Source organism: Muscardinus avellanarius (assembly GCF_963383645.1).
Source record: "Muscardinus avellanarius genome assembly, chromosome: X".
Lineage (NCBI taxonomy): Eukaryota > Metazoa > Chordata > Mammalia > Rodentia > Gliridae > Muscardinus > Muscardinus avellanarius.
Genome location: NC_137792.1, coordinates 31,245,957 through 31,267,304, shown reverse-complemented (window position 1 = coordinate 31,267,304; position 21,348 = coordinate 31,245,957). Strand labels below are relative to the sequence as shown.

The window sequence follows — 21,348 nt, the reverse complement described above, 5'->3', positions numbered from 1 at the left end:
TTCCATGACAAACAGAAGCTGAAGGAATTTATGTCTTCAAAACCAGCACTAGAGAAAATACTCAAAGAGATTAACTACATAGAAGAAATAGGTAACACACTCCAGAACTAGAGAAACAAGATTTTCCATCCAACAGACAACTAAGATTGGTTATCTGTGGAGATTCATTATTTATGTTAGTCTTTTACCTATCTCTAAATGGTATTGTTTGCCTTTATTGTTGTTAATTTCTAGGACTTCTAGTTGGAATGTTAATATACCTTCAGATATAGCATTTGGAAATATTTTATCCTATTCTATTAGTAACTGTTAACTCTGTTTACATTGTTTTTGGATATACAATAATTTTTTTATTTTTTAGGGAGTTTGTATACTCCTCTGTTGCATGTGCCATTGAAATCATAACCAAGAAATCACTGCCAATTTCAATGTTGTGAGGTTTTATGACCCAGATTTTCTTCTAAAAGTTTATAGTCTTAAGATTTATATTTAGGTCTATTATCTATTTTGAGTTAATATTTGTATATGGGATTAGGTAAGGGTCCAATTTTATTCTTTTCCATGTAATTATTATTTTTTAACAATATTTAGTTAAAAGATTAATATTTCCACCACCAAATGTTCGTGGAAACCTTGTCAAAAATAACGACAATATAGGGAAGAATTTAGCTCTAGGCTTTTATTTAACTCCAATGGTTTATATATCTGCCTTTAGAATAGCACTACACTGTTTCAATTATTGTAGCTTTATATGGTTTGAAATCAGAAAATATATATCTTCTAGCTTTGTTCTTTTTCAAGATCGATGTGGGTACCTAGAGTCCATACTCCATATTAGGATAGATTTTTTTTTCTGAAAATAAATATATAAATATATGATAGTTTCTCCTAAAAAATAGAAAAAAATAGATTCTCTGGTAAGAAAGAAAGTAAAAAGAAATATTGAAATGTTATCTTTAAGTCATCAAAAGCTTGGTATCAGACAAATGAAACTGTTATGTGAGATTATCATTTTTAATTTTGGATAAATTGCTATAATACTAGATGTCAACTACTAAGCCAAGCATAGGAGGGGGGGATAGGGAGAGAACGGGGTGGGGATCGGGTGGGGGCTGACTGGGCAATGTGTGCATGTATGTCTACAAAAGTATGTATCCCACTATGATGCATGAATACAGTGCACCAATTAAAAATATATATGAAAAAAAAGAAGGTATAAAATAAAAAAAAAGAAAGAAAGCAAAAAGAAATATTGAAATGTTTTCTTTAAATCATCAAAAGCTTGGTATCAGACAAATGAAACTGTTATGTGAGATTATCATTTTTAATTTTAGATAAATTGCCATAATACTAGATGTCAACTACTAAGCCAAGCATGGGAGGGAGGGATAGGGAGAGAATGGGGTGGGAATTGGGTGGGGGCTGACTGGGAAAAGTGTGCATGTATGTCTACAAAAGTATGTATCCTACTATGATGTATGAAGACAGTGCACCAATAAAAAAAATAAATAAATAAATAAAAAGAAAAAAAATAAAGAAAATGTTCATTGATCCGTGTATATAATTATGCACACAGACACACAAACACACAGACACACACACACACACACACACACACACACACACACACACACACGTATCTCTACTCCAAATTCTTTGTGGAGATCAACATATTCCAAAGGAATGAATTTTAGGTAGTGTGTGTGTGTGTGTGTGTGTGTGTGTGTGTGTGGTGTGACTGACTTAGGTCTATGTAAACCATCCTATGAATTCTTAAATGCCAAATTAGGGAAACAGAGAGATGAGGAAGTTGTGCATTCTCTTGTGTCTGGGCATTATGTTATAATTTGATAGTGTATAGGGATTCTTTCGATATGCTAAAAGACCAAAATGTTATCCTACTGGGAGTACTGCATGTTCTTAACTTCTTCCTCATAACCAGCCAAAGTTCTTCCCTCATGGTCACGATCTCCTCCATTTTAAAGGGATTCTTCTTGAAGCAGTTCCATTAAAGAAATACTAAACAAAAAGCAAAAAATCAGATGTTCTCCCTAATATCCAGAAGCTAGGGAGAAAGGAAATCATAGGAGAAACTCTAGAGAAAGAAGGAGAAACCATAGATGAGCAAATAAGGAGACCTAACTGAGAGGGTTGGGAGGGGGGAAGAGGGAAATTACCTAATGTACATGATGAACATCCATAAACATATCAAAGTCAATCACTGAGCCAAACATGAGGGGAAGGAAGGAAATTGGGATTAAATGAGTGTGCATGTATGCCTTTACCATCTTGCACTCCATTAAGATGTATGACTACATCCGGGCGTGGTGGTGCTCACTTGGAATCCCAGCATTCAGGAGGCTGAGACAGAAGGATCGCAGTTTACAAATAGCCTCTGCTACTTAGGTCCTTTGCAACTCACTGAGACCCTGTTTCAAAATAAAGAATAAAAGGATAGGGCTGTGGATGTTACTCTAAGGTAGAATGCTCCTGGGTTCTATCCCTAGTACCACACACACACAAAAAAAGATGTATGACTACAGTGTACCAACAAAAAATAAAGAGAATGACCAGGCAAGTCAGCTTTTTTTGTTGTTGAATCAAATTATAAAACTTTTTTCTAGAGATACTGGGGATGGAACCAGGAGCATACTACCTCCAAGCTACGTTCCAAGCCCTATTTTTTTATTCTTTATTTTGAAAGAAGGTCTCACTAAGTTACAGAGGGCCTCACTAAGCAACTGAGGCTGGTTTTAAACCTGTGATCCTCCTGTTTCAGCCTACCAAGTACTGGAATTACAAGTGTGCGCCACCACACCTGGTTATTTTATTTTTTATTTTTTGCGGGTCTGGGGATGGAATCCAGGGGCATTCAAACTTCGAGCTACACCCCCTGACCTATTTTTATTCTTTATTTTTTGAAACAGAGTCTCATTAATTTGTGGTGGGCCTCACTAAGTAGCTGAGGCTAACTCGGCCTCCTGAATGCTGGGATTACAAGCTTGCACCACCACAGCCAGCTGAGATTTTCTTTATAAGACACACAAAGCTCAGGAAATAAAACCAGGAATCAACAAGTGGATAGCATCAAATTACAAAGCTTCTGAGTAGCAAAGGACACAATTAAGAGTCCTTTGAATGTTAATCTCTTTTGGAGACCCCTCCTTCCATGGGGGGGGGCTGTTTTTGTCTTTTATCTTTCCTCAATTTAAAATAAACATTCACATTTCTATAAAAGGGTAATTTGTACTCTTTGCATACTTTTTTTTTTTTTTTTTTTTTTTTTTTTTACTACTGGGGATTATCCCAAGGCATCCTACCTCTACTTTATTTTTGGTTTTAAAACAAGATCTCTCTAAGTTGCTGAAACTAGCTTCAAACCGCTATCCTCCTGTCTCTGCCTCCCAAATACTGAGATTACAAGTGTGCACTGCCCAGGCTCCTTTGCACTTTTTATTTTCTCTTTCTAGAAAGTTTTTTTTCTACCTTTCTTAATTTGCCCAAGTACTTCTCATTCCTTAATAGCCTTTTAGGGGTTATCTCCTTATGACATTTAACTAAATTCTCTGGTAGGGTAATTATTTTCTTTCATTTTCAATGATCACATACATCTTTTTATCAAAATACCATATTATTTTAAAATTATTTGTTTAGTTACACCAGATTTCTCTGAAGTTAATAAAGGAGAGGAACAGCAAAAGTCATTGTCTAAGAACACCCACATTTACCATTTGACATACAGCACTAGGTCAATAGTGTTGGCAGAACCATGTGTTTAATTTATTTGTATAAATAAAACATATAAGTGAGCAAGCCACATATTTTTAGTGCTCATTTACTAGCAGAAGGCTAAATATTGTATCTTAGCTACCCCAAGAATGTAATACCTCACATACTTTAACACATTTGGTAGCAATAAGTAAAAGAGAATTTTATTGTATTGGAGGAGAGACATGTGTTAGGTATAATCTGTAAAAATAAAACATGATAAGGCAGTGAGTCTATGAGAAACAACTGGAGAAACAGAAGAAATAGCAAGCATTAGGCTCAGGCTTACAATTATTTGATCATGGTAAGTCAAAAACCCATTTGCAGTTGAAGTATAATGTCAAAGACTGGGTTGAACTATTGCATCTCTATACCTTCTCACATTATTAGTATTATACGAAAGAAAGTCACATGCATATAGAGTCAACAGAAACCAAGTACTAAGCAATGGTGATCTGACAAACAGCACCTTTGGAGGAGGTCTGAGAGCAGGTTGGGAGGGCTGTTGTAGTGGACTATGTCAGCTCTTCTGCTCTCAGCACTCACCCCTACCTCTAGAATTCTATTTACTTGTAGCACCCACTACTGAGGACATTTTTGATCACTGGAGTATAGCACTTCTATGAACACAGCAATTGAGAAGTGCCAGAATGCTAATTCCCCAGAAACAGCTCTCCATCAACAATGACTAGGAAGCAGGTGTAAAAATACCCCAGATTCCCCATCTCTTGGCTGGGTAACAATGAGGTGTGTTCTTTACTGTTTGCTACAGCTGTCCAGTGATGTTCTGCTCTAGTTGCACACAGTAGTAGCTGGCTTAATAACTCAGCCATTTTTGCCCTCCTTCCCTTCTCTAGTTAATTTCTCCACACTCCTAATTGTGTTTCTCTAGACTACATCATTATTGCTCTTAAATCCTTTATTTTGGGATTTTCTTCTGGGAGAACCCAAGTCAATATGGTGTATGTGGTGGGAAAATATTAAGGAGTGGTTTTGAATTATAAATAGATGTTTCTAGCTAAAAACTAGTTTACCAACTCCAGACCTCAGGTATCAGCCACCTTTAAAGTCACAGTCTAAATTTAATCTAGTGAATTGACATTACTCTACCTTTTTTTTTTTTTTTTTTTTGGTGGTACTGGGTTCCTGGAAGCCCTTCTACCTCCGGGCTACACTCCCAGACCTATTTTTTATATTTTTTTATTTGGAAACAGGGTCTCTTAAGCCAGCGGGGCTGGCTCCAAACCTGCACGATACTCCTGTCTCCACCTCCCAAGCGAGGGGGTTACAAGTGTGAGCCACCACGCCCAGCACTCTCTACCTATTTTCTATCATGGGCCCATTGCTTCATGGAAGTCAGATTCACTCTTCTCAGGCCACCATGGTTTTTAAAACTGCATTAGCATTTTGAAAGCTTGTAGCTTTGGTTGCCCACCCCTCACTGCTACTAAGAAGGACATGCTCATCAAAAAGAAGTTAAAATAAAAAAAGAGGAATTAGTAGCAGTGGACAAATAAATACATAGAAAAAAGTAAAAATGCTCTCCCCTTAGAGGACAACCTTTATGGCTGCTGGACTATTATGTCATGAAACTATCACAGCAAGTATTATGGAATAATACTGATATGCTTTCAAAGATATGCTATACATCTGAACAAATTTTTTAAATAGTGGAAAGGAGAGGAGTTTAATAAGAGCATTGTAGTATTTTTCTTTTTATACTTTATTAGTACATTATAATCTCATATCATAATGTAAATCATGTTGATAGTGACATATGTGTACACAGAACTTGATGGGCTTTACCTCAGCTCCCTCTCCATGCCCCTTTCCCCACAGAGCCACTGAGATTGACAATGGCATTCTCACATATGTATATAAAGCCAGTGGTAGTAATTCTTCACTGATCCTCACTCTTACCCCTCTCCTTCCCCTAGCCCACATCCCTGGCTCCACTAAAGTTTCTTCTCCATTATCTGGAGTCCCTCTGCTTATCCCAATTACTCCCTTGCTTCTGCATACTAGAGAAAACATGACTCTTCACTTTCTGTGACTGGATAATCTCACTTAACATAATGTTCTCCAGGTTCATTGTCCTATATATAAGACACCTATAAAAATTGAGCAAACAATATACCACTTGTAGTCACTTTGATGTAAATATTATGTACTAAGAGTTACCAATACCAATCACTGTATCCAGTAAGAGAAGGTGGGGCAGGAGAGGGAGGGGTGTGGGAAGTGAGGAAGGGCTCAATGATTACTGTGTGCATGTATGCCTCTCTCACCCTGAACTTCATCAAGATGTTTGATTACAAAATGCTCCAATAAAAAGGTTCCAAAGTCTTTTGATAATACTAAAGGTGGATTTTAGATATTTCAAATATATATTTCCATATATAATATATGAGTATATGTATGAAAATATACATAAAACTCTAGATTCAACTGATTTTAATGCCCCTGTGTCAATTAATGGAAATATACACAGAGTGAGTGGATGTGGCCCTAACTTTACATTAGAACTCCACCTTACTATATTCACATTCCCTCTGAAAGGATGCTATATAATCGGTATACTGACTTCAAATATGATAATGACAATTATATTCAGAATATGAATATAATTTTACTTCTCAATAGCTTCCTCTACTTCTCTGTTCTGCCTCTCCTACTCCTTTACTGGTTTCTCTTGGAATCACTTGATTAATAAATTGCTTGTTTGTGAATCCTTGTCTGTGAGTCTGTTGATGGCAGAATATGACTTGTGATTGAGATTTCAGAAATCAGCTGGGAGTCATAGCTCAGCCCTTTAATCCTAGAGTTTGGGAGGATGAGACAGGAGGATCAGATTCTAGGCCAGCCTCAGCAACTTAGCAAGACTTTGTTTTAAGATAAAAAATGTAAAGGGTTGGAAATGTAGCTTAAGAGATAGAATGTCACAAGGTTCAATCTCCAGCACACACACACACACAAATCATAGGATTGTGACCATAACCTAGAAGGGATTTGAATAGCATTCTATTTACTAACTGTGGTTTGTACATTTACATCCTTTTAAAAACTCTTTGTCTCATATCCAGTCCCTAGCAACCAGTGAATAGCCATTTGTCATGCTCTTCTGATACACTGCTAGGCCTTTTCTAAACCTTTCCTCTGCTTTCAAACTACTCAAAAGAAAGAAAATCAATTAAATGTTGGGTAAAACATTATTTCTACTCTGATATAATGTAAGTTTTAAAAAGGAATGCCCAAGCCCAGCTGCTCCAGGAAAAAACCAATGAACCACAAAGAAATATGCATTGTGGTTAGAGAAAGGAGAATAATTGCTAAGTTGAGTCAGGTAATGGACCAAAGAGAACGAGCTCTTACAATCTCTTTAAATGTCTAGTATAGAAAAAGATGGGCCATCTCCTGCCTTAACTTTCTAAGGAATCATTTTAGTATAATGAAATGCATCTCACTGTGGCAATCCATTAATGAGTCATCATTGTGATAAATACATGTTCCAGGAAATGGACATTTTGCTCCGTTAATCTGAGCATCTCTATTCCCTCTCTTATTTGGGAAAATATTGTCTTTGGCATGTTTAAGCCAAAACAACCCCGTCTAATATATTCTGATTATCTGTAAGCCATTTGAGGCATTTACAATTTAAAAGAGAGTATGAGCAGAGTGTAGTGGCACACACTTAATCCCAGTACTCGGGAGGCGGAGACAGGAACACCACAAACTTGCAGCCAGCCTCAGAAACTTAGTGAGGCCCTCCACAACTCAGTAAGACATTATTTCAAAATAAATAAAATAGGGCTGGAAGTTGTAACTCAGAGGTAGAATACCCCTGGGTTCAATCCTCAGCAGCACAAATTAAAAATAAATAAAAATAAAAGAGAATCTACTTAGGGACTTTCTTCCACTTAATAATAAGAACAAGAAACCCTAGTGTCAATACACCAGTATTTGGTAAAATATGTCCATATGGCTTTATGGGTCTCTGGTTATTTATGGTTATTTTTACCTACCAGAAAATAAGATACAGGGATAAATCTGGGTAAGACAGATTCTAGATTAACAGCACAAGCACCATGATGTTAAGGAAGATGCCCCATATTCTTGTTGAGTAAACTATAGGACAATAACTTAATATGACATGATCTGATTTTTGATAGGCCTAGAGCCTTTTTGTTTATAGTAAGGTATTCTGTTTTCTTCTTATGTATTGTCCCTCTTAAATGTTAGCCTGAAGTATAAGCCAAGATGGCGTGATCATAGAATCCCCAGAAAGCTGAACAAAAAGAGAAGCACCAACCTAGCTGCATATCATCCTCAAGTAATTTTAATCAATATTGTCTCAGTATTCAGGAGTTTCATGAGCAAAACAAAAAAAATTTTGTGTATGGTATTTGGGATTGAACCTAGAAGTAGGTATTCTACCTCTGAGGTAAACCTGCTTCAGCCCTTTTTTTTTTTGCAGATCTGGGGATGGAACCCAGGGGCATTCGACTTCCAAGCTACACTCCCTGCCCTATTTTTTATTCTTTATTTTGAAACAGTGTCTCACAAAGTTGCAGAGGGCCTCACTAAATAGCTGAGGATGGCCACGAACTGAGATCCTCCGGTCTCAGTCTCCCGAATGGTGGAATTACAAGTGTGTTCCACCACGCCCAGCTCTTTATTTTACTTTTAAACAATGGCTTGATAAGTTGCTGAGAGCCTTGCTAAGTTACTAAGGCCAGCCTTGAACCTGCCATCCACTGATCTCAGCCTCCCAAGTACTGAAATTACAGACATTCACTACTGTGCCTGGATTAAAAGTAAGATTTTCATGGAAATTTTTGGTGGAAATCAGCATGGGACTTCCCAAAGGGAAGTCAAACATAGTTATTTTAAAGGCAAAAACAACTGTGATTTACACTTTTTTTCATTTTTAATCTTTTATTAGTGCATTGTAGTCATACTCTTAACGGAATACAAGATGGTAGAGGCATACATGCATACATCACTCTTAGCTTTTCCCCAATTCCCACCCCATTCCATTTTCCTCCCCCATTCCTTCTTCTCATGTTTGGCTTAGTGATTGGCTTTGATATGTTTGCAATTTTGATATGTTTGTAACTGTACATCCTTTACTAATTATTAGGGAATTTCCTTCTCCTTTCCCACCCCCCTCTGGTTTCTCCTTCATAAAACATCAATCTGCATTCTTGAAAATTTGAAGAATTTCAATACTTTGATAGCAGATGGCAAGTAATTTATTATTTGCATTCCTACAATTTTTTCTGTGTAGGTTTACATAAAGTAATGCTTGCAGGAATGATATAGGGGAAATTGAAACAGGTATGAAGAGGCAAAATGCCAAAAAAAAAAAAAACAAACAAACACATTAGTGTAAAGACTGACCACCCTAGGGATATGCTCTGGCCTATATTCTAAAATGGATTACAAGTCAGACATTGTGGAGTACTCTTGTAATTTGAGTACAGGAGGATCTCAGGTTTAAGGCCAGACTCAGAAAGTTACTGAGGCCCTCCACAATTTATTGAGACCCTGTTTCCAAATAAAAAATAAGATTGGTCAGGTGGTATAGCTCAGAAGTAGAATGGCCCTGAGTTCAAACCCAATAATCACAAAATAAATAAATAAATAAGTAATTAAGTAAGTAAGCAAGTAAGTAAGTAAGTAAGTAAATAAAAGGGATTATATGTGCAAGGTCCTGGGTTAAATATCCAGAACCACAAAAACAAATGAACAGAAAGGATTACAGGGAGAATGCAATTTTGCTTGCAAAACCTGAATAGAAAAAATGTCTGCCAGTTTTATTATCTGGCTTAGTAGAATCACTACAGCCTCAAGCAAACAAAAGGGAATTAACATCCAGATGAACCAGTGAAACATGAGGGTAGATTTTTTTTTAACTCCAGCTTTGATTATACACTAGTCATGAAAATAAGCTTTGACTTATGCACCAACAGGATTAAGAGAATCAGACCTGATTAGAAGTGACTGCTCTTGGCGATCCTTTTTACTTCTCTTTACTTTTCCTGACAAGTGATAGCACTGTGTACAGGAGATTCTCACTTGGCCTTTCTGAGAAACAGAGGATGTGGAATTAGAAGGAAGTGGAATTTACGGAAAATTCTCTGAGGCAATTCAAATGATGAAATCATTAATATGTTTTTTAAAAGCTGCAAGAAGTGGATATGACAAAGGTTTCTTTCTCAGAAGCTTAAAAAGAAAAAGATCAATAAATCAAATGAAAAGAATGTATTTGACCTGTAAATCTCCATTTGAACTAAAGTCCTGAGTTATCAAACATAAAATGATATCCTTGCAGGTGACAGAAAGAATTCTAAGAGCTATAAATCCAGAAGGAAGGTTAGTGCTTTTCATTTCGACTGAAAAAAAAACCCTCTTGAATTTTTATATTATGTGCTAAGATTTCTCCAATTGGCAATACTTTAAAAATATCTAGAAATCCTGTTTGGAAGGAAATTTATCAACCAAATTTTCAAGCTATCCCATTGCCAACTGTATGTCTCTTACCTGCCTGAACCAGGTGCTGACTTTAAACTTCGAAAAAATTGGCTGTCTAAATCCAAACTGTAGCTTCGTCCACTTTCTAATTTGGGAGTTATGATTTCTCCTCTTGTTGCTGATCTGAACTTGGTAAGAAGAAATCTGAAATTACATATATTTATGCATTTAAAAGTAAGATAAGGGAAAACATTTGAAGATATCACTTAAAGAACACAATTTTTAGTACTTTTAATAAATAATAAGTGATTTTTCAATAAAGGATCCTGAGACTGAGGGGTTTGGGGGAGTTCCCAGTGTCTTTGCAGTACAGTATTAGTGGCTATAATGAAAGTGGTTATGGCATTCTCCCAGGATAATACCACTTGCTCATAAGCCAGGCCTCTTTCCCTACTAAGCAACATAATACCTATTTAAGAGACTCATCACTACTACCTGCAAAGAGACAAATATTGTCTGGGCCTGGGCTCTTTGCAGGGCTGCTGAAAGTAGGGTGCTTGCACTCCTTCTGCTAAGAGAGGGCTTGATCATCTGGGACAAACCGAGGTAGCAACTTGTTAGACTGCAGCTCTATGAGAGCAGTGACTGCCTTTTTCATTCCCTGCTACATCCTTTGAGTCTTGAATAATGTCTGACAAATACTAGAACTCAACTCATGAGCAGCTAAACTCATGTTTTGGAAGCCATCTTTATGCCTTCCATGGCACTTCTCCCTATGGAAATGAAGTTTGAGTAATGGTGTGTCTCATGTTAGATGAAATCTGATAACATTCCCATTTTACTAAGTTATTTGGAACTTAAACCAAAATAGATTTTCAGGAAGCAAGATTTATTTCCTGATCTAGCAAGTGCTCCTGATAGGTGTTTCCAAATGCATTTTATTTTGGTGGTACTGGGGTTCCTGGAAATGCTTCTACCTCCGGGCTACACTCCCAGACCTATTTTTATACTTTTTTATTTTGGAAACAGGGTCTCTTAAGCCAGAGTGGCTGACTTCGAACCTATGCAATCCTCCTGTCTCTGCCTCCCAAGTGCAGGGATTACAAGCATGTGCCACCACGCCCGGTCCCCAATGCATTTTAATATAAGACCAAAATTATATTCTGTTTTGGAATGGTATTGGGAGAGACCAATTCATTTACTTTCCATTTAACAGTTTTGTATGTGAAAATGGATTCCAAAGGTACTGGCAGAATATTAATATAATCTGCTAAATTGTTTCTGCTTCAAAGAACCTTGGAATAGTGTCATTGTCAAAGTGTCAAAAATTTCAATCTACTGGAACACTACATTTTTTGGTAAGAATGGCACTTAATATGATGCCAGTCTGTGCTGCTCCGAGAAACACTTCCTGCCTGGCCCCATCTCTGCTTAATGTGCCTCCTGTGTTGGGCATCACTGTTCTTCCCTTTTGATAAACAGAACCCCACTTATCTGTCAACTCTACATGAAGTCCCATTTAAAACTTTATGTCTTTCTTGATAGCTCCTGTGCTTCTCCCAAACATTTATTATCTAGCCACTCATTTAATATTGACTTAGTAATTTACATATTCTTATGACATCTCTTATGATTTATTAATATCCTGCCTTGTTTATAGAGGCTTTGGGCAGCTCATATTACCATTTTATCTTTTCCTGCAATTCTTATATTCTTCTTAACTTTTCCAGTGTGAACCTTTTCTCCCCAAGTGGTTGTTATATTTCTAAAAGACTGAGAACCAGAGATGCCAGTTCTAAGTTTCAGCAGGGTCTTGCCCAGTGCTTTGATAGTTTTAATAATTCATTGTACTGTATAACTCATTGTACTGGTGAGTTATATATTAACTCTCAGCTCCAAGCTCTACTTAGCCTTGTAACCTACTATGTGATGCTTGGGCTGGGTTCTAAAAACTATAGCATCTAGAAGCACTTGTGCACTCTGAATTACTTCTTCAGTCAAACCATTGTTTTTGAAGTCAGGCACTTCGCTAGGTACTGCAACACAAAAGCAGAAAGCCACTTGTCTCTCACTAAAGGAGTTTGCAATGAAGTGTATGTGTATAGGGGTCTAAAGAGCAATATAACAGGTGATATGCTTGGATTTAATATGACAGGGAGAGAGATACCTAGGAATGAATATTTAGGAAATCCTAGAGTCTTTCCCATTCATCTCTGCTAATGAATGGACATGAGGTTAGTAAGGAGTGTTTGAGTCAGAGGACATGTAGATTGAATTCCCACTCATAGCATACATACATTTTTTAGGGCCAAATAAAAGCTCATGGTCAGTATTTAATGCTGGCTTCTTTTTAAAATATATTTTATTGGTTCATGGTAATTATATATTACATCGAGGTTTAGTGTGATAGAAATATTACATGCACATAGCATCCCATGCATTTTCCTCTAGGTCTCACCCTACTCTCTCCCTTTCCCCTTTTTATAATACTGAAACTGCCATTAATAGCTTCACAAATGTGCATAGGATTGTTTGAATTGTCAGCGCTACTTGGAAAACATCACCATGACATCGTACATATTGGAACTCTCACTACCTTAGCCACAAAACTGGCCAATAGCTGCCTTGGAAAAAAGACTGTAAAGTTTAGGGTCATGATGCAAAAGTTTTCCTTTTTGTTCTTATAGTCTGGATTTGGGGGGCTACTCTTCTCCCTATTCCCCTAGTTTCCAAGGTCCACTGTGTCTCCTGGCATCTTACTCCCCTGTATATCTCCCATTGCTACTTTTAGTACTTGACACATATATTTGCTTTCTGGATTAAGCTGAGGTAGCCAAGTGTTATTTTTTTTCCTCAAGAAAGACTGAATTTAAAACATGAGATACAGTGTTTTAAACTCAAGTAATAAATCATTGATTTGGGTATTTTATGTATCAACACTCAGTTTTGAGTGGAGCAGTACTGTGTTTCCCCAAAGGCAATTGTCACCTGTTTATAGACAAGACTGGCCCAGACATAAAACCTTCTACAAAGAAGCAATGAGGAGCATTTTGTAGAACAAATATGTCAAATTAAATATCTCTTACAAGCTCAGGTCAGAGAGGACCTTTATTTATCTAAAGTTAAAAGTAATTAAAACTGCATTTCTTGAGAAGAATGCTAAGAAAGTATTGCCTTAGTTGCATCTCTAACTTCCTCTGAGTCTATGAAGTGATATCAGACTTGAGAAAGTAAGGAGCAAGCTGGATGTGGTGGTGAATGCCTGTAACCCCAGTACATGGGAGACCGAGATAGGAGGATTACATATTTGAGGTCACTCTCAGCAAGTTAGCAAGGCCCTCAGCAACTTAGTGAGAAACTGTTTCATAATAAAAATAAAATAGGGCTGAAGGGTATAGTTCAGAGTTAGAAGGCTCCTAGGTTCAATACCCAGCACAACAAAAACAAAACAAAGCCGGGTGTGGTGGCATATACCTGCAATCCCAGTACTTGCGAGGCTGAGACAGGAGAATCTTAGGTTCAAAGCCAGCCTCAGTAACTTAGAGAGGCTCTCAGCAACCTAGTGAGACCCTGTTTCCAAACAAGAAAAAAAAAATTGGGCTGGAGGCATAGCTTGGAGGTAGAATGCCTCTGGGTTCAATTACCAGCACAAAAATGTAAGGAGTATTTATTTCGAAAGTATCTGGCTCCTTGCAACTCAGTGAGACCCTCTTTCAAAAATAAAGAATAAAAAATTAGGGCTGGGGGTGACAGAGGCAGAATGTCCCTGGGTTCCATCCTCAGTAGCCCCCCCAAAAAAGTGTCTGGAATAAAAATTAAAACTTCCCTTGGACAGGCTGTGTCTTACCCCTTTCTCCTGGGTCCATCATGACTGGCCTTCCGCACAACAGGTGAAATGTCTGATTTTTCCACATCCTGGCGGGTTTGTTCTTGGCTTTGTACTTCTTCAGATCCTTATTAAAACAATTACAAGACACTTTTACATGCAAAATGGCAAGAGATGAGAGTGAATTTCTTTTATTGACTTTCCTAGATTAGCATGGGACAAAGAAGTGTATGACAATTGCCAATGGTATTCCCATCCTGAGTCTCTCAGGTACACACTTGTTTCTAATTTATTGAATGTTCTAGAGATAACAAAGGAATAAGATCAGGACTTGTCTGTGGGAGGCTCACTGAGAGGAGTGTTCTAGAGAAGCCTGCAATAGAGGAAAAAGTGCAAAATAGTTTTTGAGTGGGGAGCCTGGGTTCATGAGAACTCCAACATGAGATTATAGGAATGATACCCCGACTTCTGCGCACAGAAACCAGACTTCCTGGGAAGGTATCCAAGGACACATCTTGTGACCTGACAGTCTGCACACACTGGAAGGCACTGAGATTTGAGTGAAGAAAGAGGCCACAGTCGACTTCTAAATACTGTGGCATCAGATGTCACCATCTTTGAAAGTCCTTCCTGTTGAGTGCCACACCGGACATGGCACAGGAATCAGTTTCAAGCTTCTTAGTACTACCTGCCACACTTATAAACAAGGGCACTAGTCTTCTATCTATGAAAGATAACTTAGAAATAAGCTAAAAGAATCCTGTTCTACCTTTATTAAACACATGAAAAATATCCTCCCAAACATGTCTTACTCAGTATAAATATATGCGCAGTAGTAGTTTGGCTGCACTGAAAATCATTCTTAGGGTGGGCATTATTTGCATCTCATTTCCACTATAAGTCTTCATTGAGTGAAACTATCCTATGCATTTCAGACCATTTAGCATCTCTGCTTCCTGCCATTGACTCAACCTAGTAATTATGACTATCAGAAATGCCTCTTTGCATTTACAAATGCTCCTGTTTTGGGAAAAGCGGTGTTGTGGTGTAGTACAAAATACTGATTCTTGGTTAAAAACCAAGGATAGAAAAAAAAAGTATCATTTAAATAAAATAAATCTGGGTTGATAAGATGGGAAGGGGAAGGGTTCTAGGCTCGAATTTTCCTATTTAGAAGACACTTTCAAGTGATAGCCTTTGTTAAGTATGTGTGTGTGTGTGTGTGTTTATTCATTGATACCATATGTATAGTGAGAAATAAGCACTTGTTGGAAGCTTCTAGGCTTTCTGGATGTTTTAAAAGTGCTTGTAATTCCAGTGCTTGGGAGGCTGAGGAGGGAGGATTGCTCAGGCTCGAAGCCAGCCACAGCTACTTAGTGAGGCTCTCAGCAACTTAGTGAGACCCTGTTTCCAAATAAAGTATAAAATAGGTCTGGGAGTATAGCCCGGAGGTAGAAGGCCCCTGGATTTCATCCCCAGCACCACAAAGAAAGTGCTTGATATACCAGTATTAGGAATGGCCTAGAATGATTCGAGAAAGAAGCTCTGATTTTTAATAAATATATTTCAAAACTTGGGTTACAGAAGATGAAGGGCAGACCTGTGGAAGGGAAGGGCAAGTTAGGACTTGGGTTCAGCTGGGAAGCAAGCAGCTATTGTAATGTAAAGTATCCTTGCTAAAAAGTAATTAGCAAGTCCATAGGAGAGGTGGAACTTTGGACTTAAGATTCCCAAGACAGGTTTACATAATAATTGCTTTCTAGTTAAGAGGATGGGAGGAGGAGATGACCTTCCTGAACAGAGAAACCTAGGCATAGACCAAAAGTTGGGCCAAAGTCAGGCGGGAAAAATTAAGGGGACGGACTTTACCTGTGTCACAGAATTACTTAGAATAAGATGGAGGATGTCCTATCTATAAAAGCCTGCTCCATATTTTGTATTTGGATGACTTCGTTTGAAACACCCCCTGATGTTATCCCTGGGTAGCATGAGGCTGTAACTGTTTTCTGTATTTCTATCTTTTTAATAAACTCTTTTAAATCTTCAGCAAGTGTACTGACCAGTGTACACCTGTGCTGAGTTGGGACAAGAACCGCAGTTTGAGGGGAATTGTGTCCCGGAGACTAACAGGGATCCCCGGGAACAGTTCCCCTAAACGGTAACACTTATCTCCAAACCGTAACACCTGACACATAGTAAAAGTAGAGGGCTAAAGTTATGCTCTTAAGTAGTTTTTTGTTACTTCATAGGAATGGTTGCATTTGGGGAATGGAATTATTAAACTTGATGTCTTGGAGAGTATGTTGTTTGACTCTGGGTGATGTGTTGGGTGGGGAGTACACAGAGAAAAACTTTCTGTGTCCCTTAGATTAGTTAATATTTTCTAGCCATTGTTATATATGTAACTATATATATATATATATATATATATATATATATATATATTTATATATATTACTATTTATATGCTTAGTTACTATTGTTGTGTATCAAAGGATAAATTCTAATGCCCAAAGTATACCAGTATTGGGAATGGCTTAGGAATATTTGAGAAAGCTCTGATTATTAATAGATATATTTCAGAAAAAAATTGTGTCAAAATGGCAGACCTGGAGAGAGAAAGGCTTGGCTTTGGTCAGGAAGCAAACTGCTACTGAAACTTAGATTGACTTAGCTAAAAGTAATTAACAAGTCAATAGGAGAGGGGAGCTAGGGCTTCCCCTTTCTAAAGACAGATCTATATAATAATCTAGCTAGGGTAAGAGAAGGGGGTAGACCTTTGACCTTCATGAAAGCAGACACCTTGCCACACCTTGGTGGGGGAGGAACCTTACAGGGATGGTTACTATGTCAGAATTACGCAAACTAGATGGAGGTCATGGGTATAAAAAGTCCGGTCCACGTACTATATCTTTGGGTGGTGAATTGGCTCGAACCCCCGCCCCCATGCCATTCAAGAATGTCATGGGGCTGTAACTATCTTCTATATTTCTATCTTCTTAATAAACTTCTTTAAATCTTCAGCAAGAGTCCGAGCTAATATGTATTTACTCTTAACTTAGGACAAGAACCCGCAGTTTTTCTCTTTTTCTGTCTTTGGGGTTTTTTTGTGTGTTTTGAGGGAAATTGTGTCCGGAACCCTAACACGGGTCCTCGGGGACAGTTTCCCCAAAACAATAACATTCGCAAAACCATAACACAAAGTATGTTACAAGTAGGAAAATAATCCTAATATAATTGTCCTTTGGTTAATTTTAGGAAGAACTCTCTTGTAGCATGACCTTTGTTAATCCCTGTATTGGAGCTAAGGGAGCTCCTGTACTCAGTACATGACACTAATTACTGGAATGGGAAAGAGGGAGAGGAGGAATGGTGTGAGGAAGAGCTCTTTGTTACTATCTCTCTACCTAGAAGACAATTTTAGATTTTTACCATAGGTTTCTGTGTCCTCTTTTGGTTAGTAATTGTGTTCATTGTGTACAAAGTTCATATTCATGTCCCACTTTAGCTTCATAGATGTCCCAATGTGACAATGTATGGCAATAAGTAGAGTTTAGTCAATTAGCCAACTTGTAAATAAGTTTTTATTATAATTGTTAAGAAAGGTGCACCATGGGCATGGAATTGTTACACCTCTGGGCAGGGTGTATCAGGACTTCATCCAGCTGGCAGCAGAGGGGCAGAAGGTAGTGTACAGAGGTGGAGCAAGTGTTTCTCAGATTTAAAATTTGATTTTGCTGTGAGCCATTGGTATGTTTGCATCTTCCCTGCTGTTCCATAGTAATATCTTAATTCACTGGGAGCAAGCTAATAATTTATTAGTAGAAATCTGATAACTCTCTTAGAAACATGATGGTATACTCTTGCTTTATAACTCATTTTAAATCAAGCATTAAAGGAATGCAGTATTTTACTCATAACTCTGCCAATATGTCTATCCAAAGGCCTGTCACTATTTCTGTCTTCAGTGAAATATTTGCCCCAAGAAAGGCAGGATTACAATTTTTTCTAACAGATTGAATTGGTACACTATATCCTTGGTTATTTAAAATACTCTTGTAGCTTTGGGATTCTGAATTGAATACTGATGTGTGGAAAAGCACGATACTATAATCTTGATCACCTAAATGGCATGTTGTATATGCATACACAGCAGTGAGAAGGCTGCAGCCAACTAAGCTGCTTGTGAATGGATGACTTTGTTCTTTGCTTCTTGTGGTTTTGTTTCTGTAGTGCGTATATTAACTTTAAAATATAAAAGTTATTTTATAAATCTAAAAAAATAAAATAAATTTGAAATAAAACTTATTAAAATCAAGAATTGCTTTCACAATACGAATCATGTAATTCATCTGCCTTATGTCGTTTTCCTAAGAGTTCAGTAAACTATTAGAAGTGCATTCAGGAAAAGAAGTGGCCATGATGAAGATAAATAGCTCCTTTGAAAAATCTCAGTGTGTCAGATATATCAAAATTTTATTTTCTACTAGCTTCTTCTTCCTTTGTATTAATTGCAGGTTTAGATTCATGCTACCAAGTTGTGAAATTACCTACGAGATTCAGAAAATTCAACTGTGCCCATTTTCTACATTACATAAGAAGTTATTTAGCCTGCCCAGATGAAAATGAGAATAGTTTCAAAAGAAAACCATTACTTCAGTTACCTGGACTTCTTCTCAGAATGGACTGCCGAACAACATCAGTACCTAGAACATTGACTTGCTTAAAACGCTTTGCCTTTTCTTCAAGAAACCATTCTCCAGTTATTATTCTTAGCTGCCTACTCAGAAAAAGGGAGAGTATTAAAATTTGATTATTTCAATGCATAATTTTACTCTCAAACATCTCTAAATAAGTAAGGGTTATTTATAGTCACCCTTACTCTCTGGAGTATTCTACGGTGATAAAATACTGACCACTACCGAATTAATCAAATAAATTATATACTTTCTGCTAAGTGCTTGCTAATTGTTCTTCATACTCTGTCTATTTTGTCCACATACCAACCTGTTTACAACGTCATTATCCCTATTTTATAGATAAGAAAACAGGTACTTACAAAAATACAGTGGCATATTTCAAATCACACAGCTGGTAAGTAATGGAGCATAAATCCCTTCCCAAGTAGTCTGGCCTAGGGATCAAGTTCTCACCCACTACCTTAGTGGAGAAATGATCTTCAGTACAATCAATGAGGAATAACTAGAGTTCGTAGTGACACAACCTGCATGATAAGACTGTTCTTTAGATAGATTCCTTAAGGTAACATAAAAGAAAATAGGATAAAGAGACAAGTTGGCCATTGTACTAACCTAGAAAGAGGTGATAGGACCTCTTTCCTAGGACAATGGTAAGTCTACCACACAAATTCATAATGCAGGTTTTAGATGCACCTGCTTGGTTTTGCCATCAACTAAATGTTAAGGATGGGAAAGGATATTTGAAGAGCTCATTTTATCTTTTAAGCCCTTCTTGCAATGGGTATATGAAATCACCTATCATCTGTCCTCCTGAAAGGCTATAATCCGTCTTTGTTTTCATTTTTCTATAATGTATAACGTTTTAAACTTAATTTTAGAGTTGTTTGTGCTCAGGCTTTCTCATGCGTATTGAGCTGTAAGCTCCCTGAAATGCAATATCTGATTTGTTTTTCCTTCTAGAACCTAGAAGAGAGATTTACATAGACTGTGCCCTCAAGTAACAGTTTTTAAATGAATGATCGACTTCTCCTTCATCAAATAACTCACTACTCTTCATGTCTTTACAACCCTCATTACTATCAGTGACATGGGGGCAGGAGTTTTGACTGTTGTTCACCATCCCTAGGAGCACTTGAGGCTGTGCTTAGGGAGTATTTATGGGAATAAATTAGGATACTTAGAAGTCAATCTATAGCTGCCATGCTACTATAAAGCCTATTTGCAGCCCTGCAAAAAAGATTTTAATAGTCATAAGGATTATTAAATAATCTGAAGTTGGGCATGGTGGTGCACACTTGTAATCCCCGTGCTTGGGAGGCGAAGACAGGAGGATCGTGCAGGTTCGAAGCCAGACTCAGCTGCCTAAAAAGACCCTGTTTGCAAATAAAATATAAAATAGCTCTGGGAGGGTAAACTAGAGGTAGAAGGCCCCTGGGTTCCATCCCCAATATCACCAAAATAAATAAATAAATAAATAAATAAATAATCTGAATATATTTCAAATTAAAATGAAAAAATGATTTTAACTAATTAGGGCATTTTCTTTTTTAATTTATTTTTATTGGTGCATTGTAATCATATATCACATTGGAATATAAGACTTGAGAGGATATACAAGCACACATCATCCAATTAGCCCTCATCCACTCCCCATCCCATTCCTTCCCCCTCCCTCGATCCCATGCTTATTTGGTGATTAACTTTGATACATTTGTTTATGTACCTCCTACGTTTTAAAGAGGCTCCATCCTCCCCTATTCCATACCCTCTGATTGGTCACCTTAATTGCTTCGCTATATGGCCCTTTCTATACCTCAACCTCTTCCTGTTGCCCCTTTCCTCCTAGTTATTGCTGATTAGGGGAAGCATCTGGTTTTTATTTTCTGTGATATTTCTCTGTGCATGCCGCGTTGCAAGTACCGATCCCACTCTTGACGGCCCCAGTCGTTGCCTGGCTACCTGGTGGACTGATCCAGACCTCACTGTCTCAAGCAGCGACCTTGCCACATGGAAGGCCCCAATTCTGGCCTCGCTGGCCCCAATACCGGCCTCGGTGGCCCCAGCACCGGCCTAGGCTCAAGGCAGGCTCCGTCCCAGCCTCGCTGACCCTGGCACTGGCCTAACCCCTCGACAGACTCCTATCCTGGCCTTGGAGGCCCCAGCACCGGCCTTGCCTCACATCAGATTCCAATCCCAGTCTCGCTGGCCCCGTCACGGGCCTACCCCTCGGCAGGCTCTGATCCTGGCCTCGGAGGCTCCAGCACCAGCCTTGCCTCACGGCAGGCTCCGATCCCGGCCTCGCTGGCCTCAGCACTGGCCTAAGCCCTCGGCAGGCTCCAATCCGATCACCCTCTTCGCCCAGCCGTTTGTCCCACGTTCTTGAGGGTGCGTGGTGGTAGCATTCTGCCTCTGGGGTTATTACTTCAAAAGTTCCAGGTGTAATGCATCAGATCTCTGCCTCCCCTGAGTACTGGCCATTGCCATTGCCACTGCCTCCACCATTTCAAATCTTTCCCAAGCTCTTTTTCCACTCTGAATGTTGTCCAGTGTTCCTAAGCATGCACGACAGTAGCATTCAAC

General features: G+C 38.1%; 1 protein-coding gene across 4 annotated transcripts in view; it reads right to left on the bottom strand.

Annotated features, from left to right (window-relative positions):
- SYTL5 (synaptotagmin like 5) overlaps nt 1–21,348 on the bottom strand; it is a gene marked incomplete at both ends in the record, with an annotated part of 101,495 nt that overhangs the window by 42,075 nt on the left and 38,072 nt on the right. For all 4 annotated transcript variants that reach the window (XM_080719052.1, XM_080719054.1, XM_080719053.1 and 1 more), the window contains 3 exons: nt 10,312–10,446; nt 14,090–14,195; nt 18,733–18,848. In XM_080719052.1, coding sequence (XP_080575178.1) covers nt 10,312–10,446; nt 14,090–14,195; nt 18,733–18,848 — 357 coding nt within the window. The remainder of the gene's footprint in view (nt 1–10,311; nt 10,447–14,089; nt 14,196–18,732; nt 18,849–21,348) is intronic.